This window comes from Loxodonta africana, chromosome 9 (assembly GCF_030014295.1).
Source record: "Loxodonta africana isolate mLoxAfr1 chromosome 9, mLoxAfr1.hap2, whole genome shotgun sequence".
NCBI classification, from domain to species: Eukaryota; Metazoa; Chordata; class Mammalia; order Proboscidea; family Elephantidae; genus Loxodonta; species Loxodonta africana.
The window spans coordinates 14,668,419-14,689,542 of NC_087350.1; the positions used below are offsets into that span (position 1 = coordinate 14,668,419).

A 21,124-nucleotide genomic window follows, 5' to 3' on the forward strand; every position below is an offset into this window, starting at 1 on the left:
TCTTAGTAGAAACTCAGAAATACAGATCTTACTAAATTAAGGTAATTCAGGAGCAGCAGAGACCTTAGCAATGACCTACCTTAATTCCCTCCCTCCCCCTCATTCTTTTGAAACCAGAAGTAAGGCTGGAGAAGCAAGATGAAGTGACTAAAACCAGCCGGCTAGGCTAGCGGGCAGCACAGCCAGGGCAGACCCTCATCCTTGGGGCCCAGCAGCCTAGGGCTTCTGCAGTGTGGCCTGATGGGCCCATCAAGAGCTCCTACCACACACCCAGTTACAGTGTGCCTCCTCTCATGCCTCATTCCAAAACTGGCAGACACCAATACCCAGTCGTATCTTGTGAATCTGTATTTATTTTACCTGTGAATGCTGAAAAACATCTTTAGCTATGGCATCCAAATCAGTGGTATCCTGGATATTACGGACGTAGTCAGCAACAGCTTTGATCACTACATCGCAGGGTGGTAAAACTAGCTGGTGAGCCCGTACCTGAGAAAATAAATGCATATGCAAACAAGTGCTTCAGTCAGTACCTAAAGCCAACACAATTTCATATTTAGGTCCCTGAAGTTAAATACACTATATTACCTTTTAATGCCCTAGTCAGTGCCTGATTAAGATCTATCCATTAGATTCTGGCTCTAAGATTTCCATTAAATCTTTCATGTTCTGAAGCTTAAGAACTATATTTTCCTTTGACTTTTTTTTTTTTTAATAAAAAAAAAAAACTAAGAAAATTAGAAAACTCAGCTTAAGCAAATGGAATAAGAAACCTCAGGAAACAATACACATTTATACTTTTATTATCATAAAAATTTCCAGATGCACAAGGTTTTATAAAATTTCCCTTAAAAAATGTACTTTTTTTCTTAAAAACTTTTTTTTTTTTTAATTCCTCAGAAAGTTAAAAACAGAATTACCATACGACCCAGCAATTCTACTCCTAGGTAAATACCCAGAAGAACTGAAAGCACAGACTCAAACAGACACTTGTACACCAACGTTCATTGTAACGTTATTCACAATAGTCAATATGGTCTCCATCAACAGATGAACGGATAAACAAAATGGTGTAATACTCAGACATAAGGAGAAACGAAGGTCTGAAACATGTTATACCATGGATGAACCTTGAAAGCATGCTGAGTGAAGTCAGTCAGACACAAAAGGACAAATGTTATATGATCCACTTATATGAAATATCTAGAATAAGCAAAGGCACAGAGATAAGAGTTTATTAGTGGTTACCAGGGGCTGGGGGGAGGATGGGAGTTATTAGTGAAATGGTGTTGTGTTTCTGTTTAGGGTGATGTAAAACTCTTAAAAATAGATAATGATGATGGTTGCAAAACACAGCAAATGTAATTAGTATCACTGAATTGTACACTTAAAAATGGTTAAAATGAAAAAATTTTTACATATATTTTCCCACAATAAAACGTTCTCAAAAAATTTTTTTCCTCCTGTGTTTGAATAGTTGCTCTAAACTCCCTTGGGAAGTGTCCTCCCTTTGTTTTGGTTATTCGTATTTGGTGAAGGTAAAATCCCATTATAATGAACTCCAGTCCAGTACATGTTGACACAGATCCTAAGTACAGTTCTAGAAATTTAATTCTCTCTTAGTAGAAAATGAAAAACTCCTGATGCACAAGTGCTCCACAGTGAATAAGTATGTGGAAAAGTGCATTAAAACCAATACAGGTAAAAATGAGCATTCCCACATTCTGAGAGTTTTAGTTACTTCGGTATTTTTTAAAAATAGTCACGTAGTATGATAGGGAAAGAGGGTCAAATGGTGATAAAATCAAACCAAACCCACTGCCGTCGAATTGATTCCAACTCATAGCAAGCCTATAGGGCTGAGGAACAGGAAAACAGGGCTGTACTAAACTCAATCGTATGTATGTGATTGTCACGTTCCTGTTTGGGGAAAAAGACTGGAGTGGTCATTTATTAGCACGTCACAGTAGGCTGCCTGGAGGCAAATTTGCCCCATGGCCTGGGCTCAGACCTGGCTCTTCACTGGGGACCTGGGATAACAGCCCTCCCTGGGCTTCAGTTTCCTTTCTCTGAAGTTCAAGTTTTAGACTTGATGATCATTCAAGTCCCTTACCACTCGAAAAGTCTTTGATTAACTTGTTATGTTGTGTAGAATATTTGAAATGCCGGTCATTTCTGACCGACTGTATACCCAAAACAAATAAATGACAATTAGAATAGAACTTACTAAATATAAAAATAATTCCCCCACGGGTAGAGATAATATCTTCTCTCCCACAGAGCAGCTGATGGGGATAGGGTAGAGGCCTTCTCTCTCCAAATGGCATGTATCCCAACCTAACCCAAGTATCTCTGTACCCCTTTTTCACCTTCAGCCAACGCTAAGGCCCGTCTAGGGGCAAAAAACAAATTTAAAGTACCAGGATGGTGGTTTAAACCTATGATACGATAAACAAGTTGTTTAACTGGCTTATAATCTATGGGCACTTGCCCTGGTGGCACAGTAGTTAAACGTTCATCTGCTAACCAAAAGGTCAGCAGGTCGAATTCACCAGCCGCTCCTTGAAAACCCTATAAGGCAGTTCTACTCTGTCCTATGGGGTCACTATGAGTCCAAATTGACTCAACGGCAATGAGTTTAGCCCACCCTCCCCTAAAACAAAACTGAAAGAATTTGTTACTTTTGTTCCTACAATATCCTTGCCACTACCCCCCAACAACACTGCTGCTAAAAGATCCTTAAAGTGAAATATACTATAATTAGCCTGTCGCCATCATCGATTCCAACTAATAGGCACCCTGTGGACAGAGTAGAATTGCCCCATAGGGTTTCCAAGGCTATAATCTCTATGGAAGCAGACTGCCACATCTTCTCCCATGGAGTGCCTGGTAGGTTCAAATCACCAACCTTTCGGTTAGTTGCCAAGCACTTAACTATGCCACCAGGGCTCCTTCCTATAATTAAAAAACACCCATTGCCATTGAGTTGATTCTGACTCATGGCAACACTACGGGACACGGCAGATTGGCCCTATAGGGTTTCCAAGGTGTGGCTGGTGAATCTGAACTGCTGACCTTTTAGTTACCAGCCATAGCTCACCATGGCTCTTAATCACTGCGCCACCAGGGCTCCTCCTATAATTAAAATGTCCCCCAAATCCTTCTAAGTGGCCAAGTAACACTAAAGATGTTAACTCTGGTTGAACACTGAATACACACATCATCTGTCATGTGCCTACTGGCCCAGACTCACTTCTTACCACCCCAACCCCAGCCATCCTCAATCAGCCAGGTCAGAGCAGCTCCATACCTTTGAAGCAAACAGCTCATTTCTCTGGTTAATTCCAAATTTTGCCTTCAGCTCTGTGATACTTCCTAAGTTGTTACGGCTAGAGTTGGGAGCTGTTGCCTTGTCCAGGAACTCAAGCACGCTGGTAGCACTCTGTGGCACTGTTTTAAGTGCCTGTTTATACCAGCAAACTGTAAAATTCCTTAAGGCATAGACTCCCTCCCCTATGTGCTTCTACTCAATATATGTCGGGTTGTAGCAACAGGCTGATGCAAAACAAAATTTTCAAAATGCTAAGAAACTCACAGAGTGGTAGAACTAGACAGTTCTGAGAGGCAGTTCATATCTTCAGCTACAGGCCAGATCATGCTATTAACACAACTAAAATCTTGCACAGTGAAAGAGAAAACTTCCCTGACATTTTATTTCATGGTTTAACTATCTACTATTACAAAAAACCCTTTCAAATTTATTAGCTAAAATCCCTCATTATCATCTAACGAAAGTAGTATAATTTTATCTCTAGTAGAAAGAAATCCTCCATAATTTTTAAGATTAAGACTGGGTCATCTACCTGCTTTTTACTCCCCAGTGAATTATCTGACTCTTTTTTTCTTGGGTCTAATAATTTTTTTTTTTTTTTAATAAAATGATCAAGTGACAGCACAACTAAAAAAAAAAAACACATGAACATTATTAATTTCTAAAATGCCGCTGTGTCAGAAAAACCTACATTACCTAGAAAAATAAACACATATTCCATACTGTCTGCCAAAAGAACAAAAATTTTTAAAAACCACATGCTCAAGTTTCACTCCTAACTGAAGCCATTTCCTCCTAGAATTCTTTTTTAAAAACAAATGTTCAATTATAAGTCCAATAGAGTATTTTAAAACATTTAAAATTTTTTTAAAAAAAGGTCTACATCTCATTATAATTTGTGAATGTTTTGGGAAATACTCTTGAGTAAGTCAGAAAACCTAGACTAATGAAGGACTAAAAAGTCAAACGAATTTCTACAGGCTAATTAAATCTCACTTTACAGATGTAGAAAATGCGACTCAGAAAGTCACTAATTGGCCCAAGTCACATACAGAGCCTCTAGTACAGCTACCAGGTCACTGTTCTATTTAGCAGTTCATTGCCTCATAACTGATCCCAAAGTAATTTGACTCTCTCCTTTTTTTTTTTTAATTTTTATTGAGCTTCAAGTGAACATTTACAAATCAAGTCAGTCTGTCACGTATAAGTTTATATACACCTTACTCCATACTCCCACTTGCTCTCCCCCTAACGAGTCAGCCCTTCCAGTCTCTCCTTTCGTGACAATTTTGCCAGCTTCCCACTCTCTCTATCCTCCCATCCCCCCTCCAGACAGGAGATGCCAACACAGTCTCAAGTGTCCACCTGATACAAATAGCTCACTCTTCATCAGCATCTCTCTCCTACCCACTGTCCAGTCCCTTCCATGTCTGATGAGTTGTCTTTGGGAATGGTTCCTGTCCTGGGCCAACTAGAAGGTTTGGGGACCATGACTGCCGGGGTTCCTCTAGTCTCAGTCAGACCATTAAGTATGGTCTTTTTGTGAGAATTTGGGGTCTGCATCCCGCTGATCTCCTGCTCCCTCAGGGGTTCTCTGTTGTGCTCCCTGTCAGGGCAGTCATCGGTTGTGGCCGGGCACCAACTAGTTCTTCTGGTCTCAGGTTGATGTAGGTCTCTGGTTCTTGTGGCCCTTTCTGTCTCTTGGGCTCATAGTTATCGTGTGACCTTGGTGTTCTTCATTCTCCTTTGATCCAGGTGGGTTGAGACCAATTGATGCATCTTAGATGGCCGCTTGTTAGCATTTAAGACCCCAGACGCCACATTTCAAAGTGGGATGCAGAATGTTTTCATAATAGAATTATTTTGCCAATTGACTTAGAAGTCCCCTTAAATGACTCTCTCTTTTAAAACCTTCAATAAACAAGATAATCTGGCAATATATATTTTACAAGAGTCGTGAAAACCTCATATTCCTTAATCTCATTTCCCGACTCTCAAGATTCTTTCCTAAAAAAGAATAAATCTCTATTCATGAAGATGTTCACTCTCACTTTATTTACAGGAGTGAAAAACATGAAGGAACCTAAATGTCTGACACAAGAGATAAAGCTAACTAAAATATGGCTTAAATAGAATATTATCCTGCTACTTAAATATATGAAGACTGTATCTTTATATGGAAAATGATTAAGGTTAAAAAAAGAAAAACTGTAAACTATGATGCAAAGAAAAAACCAGAACTCTTAGAAGGTGTTAGAACCATGACTAAGTTTTTTGAGGGAGGAGAGTATTTACATTCTTCAAATATCTAATTACTACTGACATATTGCCTTTATGTTAATAAAAACATTAAACATACACATACTTCCTTAAGGCCCGTTACACCAAACCAAACCCACTGCCGTCAATTCCGACTCATAGTGACCCTAGAGGACAGAGAACTGCCCCATAGGGTTTCCAAGGAGCGCCCGGCAGATTCAAACTGCCGACCTTTTGATTAGCAGCCATAGGTCTTAACCACTATGCCACCAGGGTTTCCTAAGGCCCATTAAAAAAAAAAAAAAAAAAGTCATAGCAAATATCAAAAATGTATGTCTATGAAGGGAAAGTAAGACACTGATAAAAGCTGTATTTACAACTTCAGACTATTTCAAGCTCCCATCCCTCCTATTCATTCCGACTGCATGAAAACTTCTCTACTTTTTCCATCTATTCCTTATAGCTAATTTCTTTTTTTAAATTGTGCTTTAAGTTTACAGCTCAAGTTGGTTCCCTTTTATAAACACATTGTTATGTGATACTAGTTGCTCTCCCTACAACGTGACAGCACACTTCTCCTTTCCACCCCAGAGTTCCTGTGTCCATTCAACCAACTCCTGTCCCTTTCTGCCTTCTCATCTCACCTCCGGACAGAAGCCACCCATTTGGTCTCATGTATCTACTTGAACTACGAAGCACACTCTTCAAGAGTATCCTTTTATGTCTTATTGTCCAGTCTAATCTTTGACTGAAGAGTTGGCTTCAGGAATGGTTTCAGTTCTGGGTTAAAAGAGAGAGTCCCGGGACCATATCTTCCAGGGTTCCTCCAGTCTCAGTCAGACTATTAAGTCTGGTCTTTTTACTAGAATTTGAATTCTGCACCACACTTTTCTCCTGCTCCGTCAGGGTTGTCATTGGTGGTAGCCAGACACCATCTAGTTCTTCTGGTCTCAGGCTGATGGAGTCACTGGTTTATGTGGCCCTTTCTGCCTCTTGAGCTAATATTTTCCTTGTGTCTTTGGTGTTCTTCATTCTCCTTTGCTCCAGGTGGGTTAGGACAAACTGATGCATCTCAGATGGCTGCTCACTAGCTTTAGGGCCCCAGAAGCCATTCACCAAAGTGGGATGCACAACACTTTAAGAAACTTTGTTATGCCAACTGACCTAGGTGTCCCCTGAAACCATGGTCACCAGACCCCTGCCCCTGTTACTCTGTTCCCTGAAGTGTTTGGTTGTATTCAGGAAACTTCTTAGCTTTGGTTTAGTTCGGTTGGGCTAACTTCCCCTGTATTGTGTGTTGTCTTTCCCTTCACCTAAGATAATTTTTGCCTACTATCTAGTTTTTTTTTTATCTAGTTAGTGAATACCCCCTCCCTCCCTCCCCACTCTCATAACCATCAAAGAATGTTTTCTTCTGTGTTTAAACCTTTTCTCGAATTCTTATAAAAGTAGTCTCATACAGTATTTGTCCTTTTGCGACTGACTAATTTCACTCAGCATAATGCCTTCCAGATTCATGCACTTTATGAAATGTTTCACGGGTTCATCGTTACTATCATTGCGTAGTACTCCATTGTATGAACATACCATAATTTGTTTATCTATTTCATCCACTATGTATGCACCTAGGTTGTTTCCATCTTTTTGCTATTGTAAACAGTGCTGCAATGAACATGGATGTGGATATATACATTCGTGTGAGGGCTCTCATTTCTCTAGGATATATTCTAAGGAGTGGGATTGCTGGATCGTATGGTACTTCCATTTCTCGCTTTTTAAGGAAGTGTCAAATCGATTCCCAAAGAGGCTGCACCATTTTACATTCCCACCAGCAGTGTATAAGTGTTCTAGTCTCTCTACGACCTCGCCAACACCTGTTTTTTTGAATTAATGTTAGCCTTGTTGAGGTGAGATGGTATCTCATTGTAGCTATGATTTGCATTTCCTTAATGGCTAAAGCATTTCCTCATGTATCTGTCAGCCACCTGAATGTCTTCTTTGGGGAAGTGTCTGTTCATATTCTTCACCCATTTTTTAATTCACTTATTTGTCTTTCTGTGGTTGAGTTCTGCCGTATTTTGTAGATTTGAGAGATTAGACCCTGATCGGATATGCTGTAGCCAATTTTTTTTCCCCCATCCGTAGGTTGTTTTTTTACTCTTTTGGTAAAGTCTTCTGACGAGTATAAGTGTTCTGAGTTTTAAGAGCTCCCAGTTATCGAGTTTCTCTTCTAGTGTTTGTGCACTGTTAGTTTTGTATTCTGTTTATGCCATGTATTAGGGCTTCTAGCGTTGTCCCTATTTTTTCTTCTATGATCTTTATTGTTTTAGATTTTATATTTAGGACTTTGATCCATTTTGAGTTAGTTTTTGTGCATGGTGTGAAGTAGGGGTCTTGTTTCATTTTTTTTTTTACAGATGGATATTCAGTTATGCCACCACCATTTGTTAAAGAGACTGTCTTTTCCCCCATTTAACGGACTTTGGGCCTTTGTCACATATCAGCTAGCTGCTCACAGGTGGATAAATTTATGTCTGGATTCTCAAATCTGTTCCCTTGGTGTATATATCTGTTGTTGTACCACTACCAGGCTGTTCTGACTATTGTGGAGATAAGTTCTAAAATCAGGTAATGTGAGGCCTCTCACTTTGTTGTTCTTCAGTAATGCTCTACTTATCCAGGGCCTCTTCCCTTTCAATATGAATTTGGTGATTTGTTTCTCCATCTCATTAAGAAAAATGCCACTGGAATTTCAATCAGGATTGCACTGCATCTGTAGATTGCTTTGGGTAGAACTGACATTTTCACAATGTTGAGTCTTCCTATAAATGAGCAAGGCCTCACAGCTAATTTTTAAAATGGAAATAACCAGTAGACTCATTAGCCTATTAGGTTTCTCTGACCCAAGTGTATCCTTGTTATCTAGTGTAGTGCTTTATTCCGGAATGAACACTGAATGAATTGGATTTGTAGTTTCATTTCCTGAAAGTGGCAACTTTGTAGATACAAAGTATTTATAATCAGTGTACTGTGCTATTTTCCAAAACGAATCAAAGGGGATGAGGTTCTTCGGCTTCAGTAATAACATGTGAGCCTTGTGTTTATATTTACTTACATCTTAAATGAATGGCCAAGAGATACTTTGGTAGCAATGGCACCAACACTTTCATAATCATTTAGTCAAAAAAGAAAGAAAATAAAATCAGTTACCACTGAGGTGACTCTGACTCATGGCAACCTTATGTGTGTCAGAGCAGAACTGCTCCAGTGTTGTAATAGCTCATTTCTCAAAAGTAAACTGCCAGGCCTTCTTCCAAGGTGCCTCTTGGTAGACTCAAACTTCCAACCTCTTAGGAAGCAGCAGAGTGTGTGAAACCATTTGCACCACCCAGGGACTCCTCATTTAACCACAGTTTTGTATCATGTATGTAATGAATCTACAAATATAATGATGGTGTGTGAGACCCTACAGACACACAGATTGTGTGGATTTTACAGATCCAGCCTTATGTACACCACATGGAAGGCAGAGTGACAATCACATTCGCATTTTGAGATTCTGTACCATTCTTACCGTTGTTGCAGTATTAGGTGGTGTGTGTATTCCTGTTTGTTCTTAACTTCATATAGTTAGTCTTCAGATAAAAAGATTAAAAATCAAAACAACCATGGCACTTGGCAGAAATGTACACGATATATAACACTTATGTGAAGTTTGTACACAAACTTGGAGAGGGTCATGAAAGATTTTTTGTTTTTTTTTTTCCAGTTCAACAAGACTTATTTCAAGGCCAATAACAATTCAGACTAATCAAAATGGTAGTGCTGCAATTTTCTTATAATACAAAATTTTTTAATGTAGATACTATTAGTTAATCCCTAAGCAGCACATAATAATGTTTTCAAAAGCTAAATAAAATAACAGAGTGCTTCATATGCTTATGAGAACACAATTAGCAGCCAGAGAACTAATACCTAACTACAGTACTATTCAAACAAACAAAACATGAATCTGTGTTTCTACTTCACAAGTTTATTTTTAACTTTGCTACCTTCTTTCAAGTATTTGTATTTCTAACATTAAATTACATTTTCTAAAAACATCTAATTTTAAAAATCATTAACTGAATTATGCGCCATAAATTAAAGTGACATAAAGTAAAACATAATCCAACTAAATTTATCCACATTTCCCTCACTCCGACATCAGTTTTAGACAGCACTTTTCTATGTACTTAATGAATATTTTTAGTGGAGTCAGATCTCTAGCTCACTTATGCAAACTGGAGAAAGCTGATTGACAGTCACCTTTAAAGCTACCTTCTATATACCTCATTTCCTCCCGCCTGCCTGCAAAATCTGGTGCTAAACTGAGTGATGATACATTTACTATTCCAAGGGCTCAAAGTTTGTGACTTTAATTTTCTAAATACTCTAGGATTTTAAATTTCTGCCAATATAAAGAAAAATATTCAAGTGGCACCAAATCACCGATTCTGTATGAGGAAAAATGCATAAGGTGAAGACTTAAGGGATAAATAAAACATTATTTTCACCTTTTCTCAAGTTATAAGCACTATCACACTGTACAGAAGGCAGAGACAACATGGCACCCTAGACAGACGCATTATGCTGTCCCTCTGCAGCAAAGACCTGAAAAACTAAATAAAACAGATACGAGCATCAATCCTGGATCCCTAAGCATCAAATGAAGGGATAAAGAACTAGATGAAACCAAATGGAAGATGGGACTGATGGAAAACAGAGAACGAGGAGGTCCCATGCCAACTAACATGGCACAGTGATGCCATCATGAAGCACAGCCAGCAACAACCCGTCAGGGAGTACAGGAAGGCAACTTCACAGAGCTCCCAACGAGAGACAGAGTACCTGGTAAACAGAGAAACACGCTCGCTCACCCGCACCCTTCTGGTGAATGGAAGTAAGAACCCCTCCCATCAGACAACAACCTGAATCTAGGATACAGGACAGGATCAGCCAGATACCAACCTGGGTAAAGAACTCTCAATAATAAAACAATGCTAAAAGACAGGGAAACAGAGTTGTCAACTTGTTAATGACATCAATGACAAAGCAATAAAAGGGGGAATAAACACTGTAGTCACAGAACTATCAAATGGAGAGGAAGGCAAGGTGATATCAAGTAATAAAAGAATGGTTTAAACTTAGGAAAATAAGAGTAAATTTCAAGGTAACCACAAATACTTTAACAAACCTACTCAGCAAAATAAAAAAAGATAATGCACCCCTAAAGAGACCAAGTGGTAGAGCGCATTAAAAAACACAACCCACCATCAAGAGGCTGTCTACAAGAGACACATCTTAGATACAAAGGAATAAATACACTGAAAAATCAAAGGATGAAAAAAAATATATTGAGCAAACAATAAACAAAAATAACAACAACGGGAATACTAATCTCAGATAAAATAGACTTTAAGGCAGAATCTACCATGAAGGACATTATATAATGATTAAACGGACAATCCACCAAGAAGACATAACCCTAATGAATATCTACGCACCCAACGACAAGGCTCCAAAACACATAAAATAAACTCTAACAGCGCTGAAAATAGAAATTGTCAATTTCACAATAATAGTAGGAGACTTCAAAACACCACTACTTGGTAAAGGGCAGAACATTCAGAAAGAAACTCAGCAAAGATCTAAAGGACACAACCAACTTAACCTCAGAGACATATATAGAACATTCCACCCAAGAGCAGCAAAGCACACATTCTTCTCCAACGCACATGGAATGTTCTCCAGAATAGGCCACAAAACAACCCTCAATAATATCAAAAACATCAAAATAATACAAAGCATTCTCTGTGATCACAACATCATGAAAGCAGAAATCAGTAACATGAAGACAAAAGAAAAGAACTGAATACATGGAAACTGAATAACAACTTGCTTAAAAATAATTGGTTAATAGAAGCAATCAGAGGGAATCAAAAAATTCCTACAATCAAAGGAGAATGAAAACACATCATACCAAAACCTTTTGTGCTAACAGCGCTCAGAGATCGACTTATAGCAATAAACGCACACATCAAAAAAGAACAAAATGTTAGCCCTAAAAGTCAAACAAATAGAAAAAGGAGAGCAAAAAAAGCCCACAGCCACCAAAAGAAAGAAAAACCAAAACCAAACCCACTGCTGTCGAGTCGATTCCAACTCATAGTGACCCTACAGGACAGAGTAGAACTGCCCCATAGAGTTTCCAAGGAGCGCCTGGTGGATTCGAACCGCTGACCTCTTGGTTAGCAGCCGTAGCACTAAACCAATACACCACCAAAAGAAAGGAAATAATAAATATTAGAGCAGAAATAAATGAAATAGAAAACAGAAAAACAACAGAAACAAGACCGAAAGTTCGTTCTTTGAAAAGATGAACAAAACCGACAAACCACTGGCCAACTGACAAAAGAAAAACGAGAGAGGAAGCAAATAACCAAAATAGGAAATGAGATGGGGGACGTTACAAAAGACCCAACTGAAATAAAAAAAGACCGCAGCAGAGTACTATGAAAAATTATACTCCAACAGATAGAGAACCTAGAGGAAATGGACAAATTTATAGAAACACACTAGCTACCTAAACTAACACAAATTCAGAAAATCTGAACAGACATGTAACAAGAGAAGAGTGTAACAGGAGAAAAAAAAAAAAAACTCCCAACAAAAAAAGGCCCTGGCCCGGAAGGCTTCAGTGGACAATTCTAGCAAACATTCAGAGAAGAGCACATCACACCAGTACAACTCAAACTATATCAGAGGATAGAAAATAAAGGAACACTCCCAAATTCATTCTATGAAGCCAGCATAACCCTGATACCAAGTCCAGGCAAAGATATCACACAAAAACAAAATTACAGACCATTATCTCCCATGAATACCCAGCCCAGTGCCATCGAGGCAATTCCGACTCATAGCGACCCTATAGGACAGAGTAGAACTGCCCTGTAGAGTTTCCAAGGAGCGCCTGGCAGATTCAAACTCTGACCCTTTGGTTAGAAGCCGTAGCATTTAACCACTAACGCCACCAGGGTTTCCACCCATGAATACAGATGCAAAATTTCAAAATAAAATTCTAGACAATAGAATTCAGCAGTATATATATACATAAAAAATAATACACCAACCACAACCAAGTGGGATTCATACCAGGGATGCAAGGATGGTTCAACTTTAGAAACTCAATAAACATAATCCATCACATAAACAAAAGAATCATGTGATCACCTCAATGGATGCAGAAAAGGCATCTGATAAAGTCCAACACCATTTCTGATTAAAAACAAAAAAACTCAATAAAATGGCAATAGAAGGGAAATTCCTCAACATAATAAAGGGTATCTACACAAATCCAACAGTCAACATCATTCTCAACAGAAAAAAGCTGAAAGCATACCCCATGAGAACGGAAACAAGGACAAGGATGGCCTTTATCACTACTCCTACTTAACATTGTGTTTAAAGTCCTAGCTACAGAAATAAGGCAAGAAAAAGAAATAAAGGATATCCAAATTGGAAAGGAAGAAGTTAATACTATCCTACTTGCAGATGATATGATCGTATAGACAGAGACCTCAAAGATTCCACAAGAAAATTACTGAAACTAATAGATTCAGCAAAGTACCAGGATACAACATCAACATACAAAAATCAGTTGGATTCCTATACACCAACAAGGAGAACTTTTAAGAAGAAACCAGGAGAACAATTATCTATAATAGCTCCTAGAAAAGATAAAATACTCAGGAATAAATCTAATCAGGAACATAAAAGGCCTACAGAAAGAAAACTACAAAACACTATTGCAAGAAACGAAGAGATCTACATAAATGGAAAAACATACGATGCTCGTGAATAAGAAGACTAAACGTTGTGAAAATGTCAACTCTACCGAAACCGATCTACAGATATAATGCAATCCCAATCCAAACACCAGCATCAGTCTCTAACAAGGTAGAAAAACTAATCACCAACTTTATATGCAAAGGAAAGAGGCCCCAGATAAGCAAGGCATCACTGAAGAAAAAATAACAAAGTAGGAGGCCTCACACTACCTGATCTCAGAGCCCACTATACAAGCACGGTAGTCAAAACAGCCTGGTACTGGTACAACAGACACATAGACAATGAAAACAGAATCGAGAACCCAGATGTAAATCCATCCACCTATGTTTAGTTGATCTTTGACAAAGGACCAAAGTCCATTAAACGTGGAAAAGAGTCTTTTTAACAAATGGTGCTGGCAAAACTAGATGCCCACCTGTAAAAAAATGAAAACAGGACCATACCTCACATCATACACAAAAAAACTAACTCAAAATGGAGCAAAAACCTAAAATGATGAAGATCATGGAAGAAAAAATGGGAACATGGCATAAGTAGTATACAAACCATAATTAACAATGCACAAATACCAGAAGAGAAATGAGATAACTGGGAGCTCCTAAAAATTAAACACTTATGCTCATCAAAAGGCTTCACCAAAACAGTAAGAAGAGAACCTACAGACTGGGAAAAATTTTTTGGCTATAAGATATCCAACAAGGGTCTAATCTCTAAAATTTATGACATACTTCAACACCTCAACAACAAAAAGACAAATAATCCAATTAAAAAATGGGCGAAACAGATGAACAGACACTTCACCAAAGACATTCAGGTGGCTAACAGACACATGAGGAAATGCTAGAAATTATCAGCAATTAAGAGAGAGAAATGCGAATCAAAACTACAAAGATGTTACCTGCACTTAAAAAACCAACAATAACAAATGTTGGAGAGGTTGCGGGAATACTGGAACTCTTACACACTACTGGTGGGAATATAAAATGGTATAACCACTATGGAAAACGATATGGCACCTCCTTAAAAAGCTAGAAATAGAAATACCATTCAATCCAGCAATCTCACTCCTAGGAATATATCCTAGAGAAATAAAAGCTGTCACGGGAATAGACATATGCACACCCATGTTCATTACAGCATTAATTCACTATAGGAAAAAGATGTAAATAACTGAAGTGCTCACCATCAACAAATGAATGGATAAACAAGTTATGGTACATACACACTATCAAATACTATGCAAGGATAAAGAACAATGATGAATCTGTGAAACATCTCACAATATTGATGAATCTGGAGGGCATAATTCCGAATGAAACAAGTCAATCTCAAAAGGACAAATATCTTGTGAGACTACTATTACAAAAAACCAAGAAAAGGTTTACACACAGAAAAAAACTTTTGCTTTGGAAACCCTGGTGGTGTAGTGGTTAAGAGCTACAGCTGCTAACCAAAAAGGTTCGCAGTTCAAATCCAACAGGCCCTCCTTGGAAACCATATGTGGCAGTTCTACTCTGTCCTATAGGGTCGCTATGAGTCAGAATCAATTCAACTGCAATGGGTTTGGTTTGGTCTTTTTTTTTTTTTTTTTTGATGGTTACGAGCAAGGGGTGGGGTGGGAAGGGGAACTCACTGACTAGATAGTACCAAAGAAACGAAACCCACTGCCATTGAGTCAATTCCAACTTATAGTAAGTCTACAGGGCAGAGCAGAACTGCCCTATAGGGTTTCCAAGGAGTGGCTGATGGATTTGAACTGCCAATCTTTTTGTTAGTAGCGGAGCTCTAGATAAGTGTTAACTTTGTTGAAGGGAAAGACAATATACAATATTGGGGAAGTCAGAACAACTTGACTAAGACAAAGTCACAGACACTTCCTAGACACATCCAAATACCTTGAGGGACCAAGTTACTGGAACTGAGGGCTATGGACCACAATCTCAGGGAATATTTAGGCATAACATAGTTCATAAAGAAAATGTTCTATATACTACTCTGGTGCATAGTGTCTGGGGTCTTAAAATCTTGCGAGCAGTCATCTAAGACACACCTATTGTTCTCATCCCGTCCGGAGCAAAGGAGAATGAAGAAAACCAAAGATACACGGAAAATATTAGTCCAAAAGACTAATGGACCACGTGAACAATGGCCTCCACCAGCCTACGTGCAGAACTAGATGGTACCTGGCTACCATCACAGATCCCTGTGACAGAAATCACAACAAAAGGTCTCGGACAGAGCAGGAGAAAAATGTAGAACAAAATTCAAACTCACAAAAAAAGACCAGACTTACTGGTCTGACAGAGACTGGAGGAACCCCTGAAACTATGGCCCCTGGACACCCTAACTCAGAACTGAAGCTACTCCCAAAGTTCACCTTTCAACCAAAGATTAGACAGGCCTACGAAACAAAGAATAACATATTTGAGGAACGTGCGTCTTAGTTCAATTAAGTATACTAGACCAAAGGGGCAACACCTGCCCAAAGGCAAAGACAAGAAGGCAGAAGGGACAGGAAAACTGGATGAATAAATACAGGGCAACCCAGGGTACAATGGGAAAGAGAGAGAGAGTGCTGACACACTGTGGGGACTGCAACCAGTGTTAACCTGGTTCTTAAAAAATGGTTTATATAAATCCGCTTATTTAAATCTTAGAGTCCCTGGGTGGTTCAAATGGTTAACACACTTGGCTGCAACTGGAAGGTTAAAGTTCAAGTCCACCCAGAGGCATCTCAGAAGAAAGGCCTGGCGATCTACTTCTGATAAACCAGTCATTGAAAACTGTAAGAACCACAGCTCAACTATGACACACATGGGGTCACCATAAGTCAGAATCAACTTGAAGGCAATTTCTTTTCCCCCCAGAAAAGTTAATAAATTGGATGTTTGTAAATATATCAATATTTAAGTGTATCTGATATTTTGCCACTAAAAGAAAGTCTGTGGTAAATCCTTGTGAAAGCTGCATAACTGTTAAATTTTTTACATTATAAAAGTACCATGTAAGTCTTTTTAGAAGTTATTTTATGCTTTTTGGAGTCACAAAAGATTTAGATTTTCTTATTAAGTTTAAAACAGCTCACACACAGCAAAATTCTACCATAATGTGCCCTGCATTTTCCTTCCTGTAGCTGCCTTCCTCGTCATAGGGATGGGTTTGAGGCCAGATGTCAGGAAGCAGGGGCAGAGGGTAGGTCTCTGTCCAGTCTCCCTGGATTGGGCTGATGAACCAGATGTCACTAATTCCTGGTATTGCTGTTGCAGTCGTGAAAGACCAGGCAGCCAAGTACCTAGGACTGTGTTCAGTGTGGCCAGGGACAACAAACACTGGTCATCTTGTTAAACTTGATGGTGTACCTCTACATGTTACTCTGTTGAAGTCTTAGGCCCACTGTACTGGTTTCCTAGGGTTGCCATAACGTATTACCACACTGGGTGGCTTAAACAACAGAAATTCATTCTCTCATAGTTCTGGAGGCTACAGGCCAGAAATCAAGGTATCCACACCTCCACACTCTCTCTGAAGGCTTTAGGGGAAGGTCCTTCCTTGCCTCTTCCAGCTTCTGGTGGTTCCTGGCAATCCATGGCATTCCACGACTTTCAGGTCCATCACTCCAATCTCTGCTTCCAACTTCACGTGGTGTTCTCCCTTTGTGTCAGTCTTCACGTGGTCTTCTCTGTATGTATGTGTTGAAATTTCTCTCTTCTTATAAGGGCATCAGTCATTGGGTAAGGGCCCACTCTAATCCAATATGACTTTATCTTAACTTGATTTTATCTACAAAGACCCTATTTCCAAATAAGGTCATATTCTAAAGTTCTAAGTGGGCACGGACTTTGGACACCATCCAACCCAGTACAGCCCACCTTTTTAATTTCGTGGTTTTACTGAATTTCATTCTTTGAAAAATCTTATGGGAGGTAGAGAACAAACTATCTTTGATTACAAAACTCTGAAACCATGTTATGTGAAGAAAGTTGAAATAAAAGCGGTATCAGGTTTCTTGTCTTCAAGATGCTCACATTCTTTTTGGAGTTACAAAGTCAGGCCAATCTCCAACAGAGAAGACACTGGAGGAGGGTCTATAGGTCTGGGAGCTGAGGAAGGGAGAGCGCTTCCTCCATCTTCTACAGTTGCAGGGGTTCTCTAAGTGTGGTCCTTGAGAACTTGTTACTCATGCAATGCTTGACCTACCCCAGACCCATTTCAACAGAAACTTTGTGAGTAAGCACTCCCCACAATTCTGAAGCACGCTCAATATTAGTGAGAACTGAGTTACTGAAATCTCTGAATGAATACACCCTGAAGACCTAATGGTGTTCTACTAAAAAAGGTCAAAACGAAATGAAAACATTTAAACACTATCACTACTAGACAACCATTAATGGCCATTCGAAATTTTTGACAAGTTATGACATGTATAAATACCTTGTATATATATTTGCCCTGATACAGCTATTAAAAGGTTGTTAAAAGGTAATTAATCACAAATAATGCTAGCTCTCAGATGGAAACTGCTATGCAGATATATTATTTATAGAATTTATAGAGGATTTAAAGTATTAAAATTGAATAAAGAAAAGCTCTTCATCCACATTTTCAAGAGCCACGTAAACAAGCCTAGAGCCATATGATAAAAGGTAGGCGATGCCTACGCGTGGCCTCAATAGTGATCTTAGAGAAAGTGGGCTCCATCCTATTCAAACAGGGGCTGCTGATGCAGGTGTCTTTACCAGTCCAAGGTGAAAGCTAAAGGGTGATGTGGTCAAATTTCCTTTCTTAGGGAAAGCGCTGTCACTTATTCCCATATTTTGAGTGCTAAGTGCCCAGGCACTGCTCTAAGTATGCATTACTTCCTTTAACCCTCACAACAACTCTGAGGTAATCACTATTAAGCTCCCCATTTTACAGTGGAGTCTGCTAAGGTACTCGTAAGAGCCTGAGTACATTGTGAAGCAGGCAGACTGCCTCCAGTCTCTACACACTTAACCACTACACTCTGGTCCTTTTTTATCTTCCATTGTAAAGTATGTCCTTTTTACTGTTGAAATGTCCTTTATGAAATGATGATAGAGAGCTGGTTCCTTTTTCTTCAATGTTATTACTTTAAAAAATTCAAACTACATCTTAACCCCTTCCCCGTGTTTTCACAGATGCATGAAATCAAACCAATGCTGTAGATAAAAGGCAGCCACCCAAATATTTAAACAGGGGGAGTATGAACCTCATCTTGTTACCTATGTGGAAGGTGAATATGGGGGGCATAAGACCTAAAAAGAGTGAACATAACATGGCTCCTGCATAAATCCAAGCAAGCAATAACTAAGGTCGTAGGAATGGAGAGGAAGAAGTGATTCAGGAAATGCCAGACTAGATACAGAGAGAGGGAAAGGATCAAAGGTAATTCCCAACTTCTATCTTAGATGATTGGCAAGGACAGTGGTATCACTAGCTGGGAAATAAAATGCCTCTGGGTGGGTTATATCCCCCTGGATAAACCAAATTAGAGAAGAAGATGACATATTTAAATTAGAAATGTCAAATCTGATGTGTGTATGGAACATCCAAGTGGAAATGACTTGTTAGACAGGTGGATACAAGTTTGCAGCTCAAGAAAGAAATTCGGGAGTCATCAACACAGAGAAGGGAGGCCTTAAGAGTAAATGACATCTGCCAGAAAGTATGAGAAAAGCAGTGAGTTACAGATAGAACCCTAGGGAACAGCAACACTAAGAGGCAATCAGAGAAGATGAGCTTACAAGAAGAGGATTAGAAAAATTAGGAATACAGAACTATATTGGTGCCATGGAAGAAAACGTAACAAATTTCCCAGGGGTGAGAAGAGGATAGCTGATACTGTCAAGTGCCTCAGAAAGGCCCATTAAGATTAAGGGTGAAAATCATTCAATAAATTAGTTAACGAACTCATCAATGACTTTGGCAAAAGCAAATACATTAAGAACAAAGCCTGACTGGAGGATAATTATGTTTGAGACATTAAAGGAAAGCTACATTTGGGAAAAAAAAAAAACATTTGGAAGGTATATGGATAATAAGGGGAAGATGGGAGAACACTGGAAGACTTGAATATATTTTACTGAGGGCCAAGAACCAATAGAAATAAAGAGATTATACAGTAGCAATGCTGAAAAAATCAATAGAACAAGTTCATGCAAAAGACTCTACCAAATATGTTCAATAAAAAACGCTCAAGAGCTGTCAAGGGATACACTGGTCTCAGGCTGGAAAAAGAGAAGTAAAAATGGATGTGGAAGAAGACTGCAGCGCAGTGAATTACTTAATATGGCCCTCTTGCCACAGACTTTGTGACTCCCACACAACAATCGGGTGGGACCATGCAAATAAAGTGTATAGAAACTGTGATAGTTATAATTTGGCTAGGGCATGATTCCCAGCATTGTGTAATTGTCCTCTATTTTGTGATCTGATGTAACTGTCCTCCATTTTGTGGTATTGTATAATCATGTACTGTAAATCCTAAACCTCAGGACTAGGGTGGGGCGTATCTTACTAAATGGTGTGACTCAAAAGTCACAGCCTTAAACCAGCTTGCTCAAGTAACGGGAGTGTCTCTGAGAAAGTTCTCTCACTTACTCTGGACCCTGCATTCGGTTCATCATCATCTGACCTCCAATTCTTGGAGCCTGAGCCAGCAACCTGCCATCTGACCCTCTGATTCTGAGATTCGCCAGCTTCTGCAGCCCCGCGGTCAGCAGCCTATCATGTGACCTGATTCACCAGCTTCCACAGCCTTGTGAGCCAGCAGCATGTCATCTGGCCTGCTGAATTGGGTTTGTCAGCCCCCGTGGCCACGTTAGTCAGGAGAAGCCTATGCCTGACCCATGGATTTGGAACTTTCCAGCCACCACAACTGTGTGGCCCACTTCCTTCATACAGTTTCTGAGTTCGGTGAGATGTTGCAGTGGCAGGAGGGAGAGTACTGAGGGGAGGAGGAATAGTTGATGTCAGAGATGATGAAGTGGAATAGTAATCTGAAAAAGTTAGACACTTGGGACATTTTTAACCTCCGCCTCACAGGAACCAGCTTTGTGCTCATCCTTATAAAAGAAATTATTCATTTAAAAAGATAAATGTGTAGACAGGGAAAAAGAAATTGAGAAAAATCATGCCTGATGGTTTCGATATTCTTGAAAATGGAAGCAAAGTTATCTGCTAAGAGAAAGTAGAGTGAAATTGAATAGAAGTATGGAAGAGAATGATCGATGTTTAAGACAACCATTAAGAAGAATAAAAAGATTAACTCCTGACACTAATAGCTTGGCTGAAGTCAGACCATAATTTTTAAAATCAGTTTTATTGTGGTATTTTACATACAATAAAATTCATCAATCTTAAGCATATAATGAGTTCTGAAAACTAGGTTATGTAACTACCATATCACATGAAATATAATATTTCCGTCACCTCAAATAGTTCCTTTGTGCCCCTTTTCCACCCCAGCCCACACGGCCATAGATTTGCTTTCTATCACTATTATTTTGCCTTTTTCACAATTTTAAATAAATGTATTTCTTTTGCCCTTGATTATTCACTTATGATAATCGTTTTCTTAAGGTTCATACATATTACATGATCAGCAGTTTGTTCCCTTCAATACTA

At 39.0% G+C, this 21,124-nt stretch overlaps 1 protein-coding gene across 4 annotated transcripts in view; it reads right to left on the minus strand.

The window, feature by feature from the left end:
- FAM120A (family with sequence similarity 120 member A) overlaps window positions 1-21,124 on the minus strand; it is a 189,080-nt gene that overhangs the window by 108,598 nt on the left and 59,358 nt on the right. For all 4 annotated transcript variants that reach the window (XR_010322931.1, XM_010600637.3, XM_064291051.1 and 1 more), the window contains exon 4: window positions 361-489. Coding sequence is in view for 3 of the 4 variants with exons in the window: in XM_010600637.3 (XP_010598939.3) it covers window positions 361-489 (129 nt within the window). In the remaining variant the exon portion in view is untranslated. The remainder of the gene's footprint in view (window positions 1-360; window positions 490-21,124) is intronic.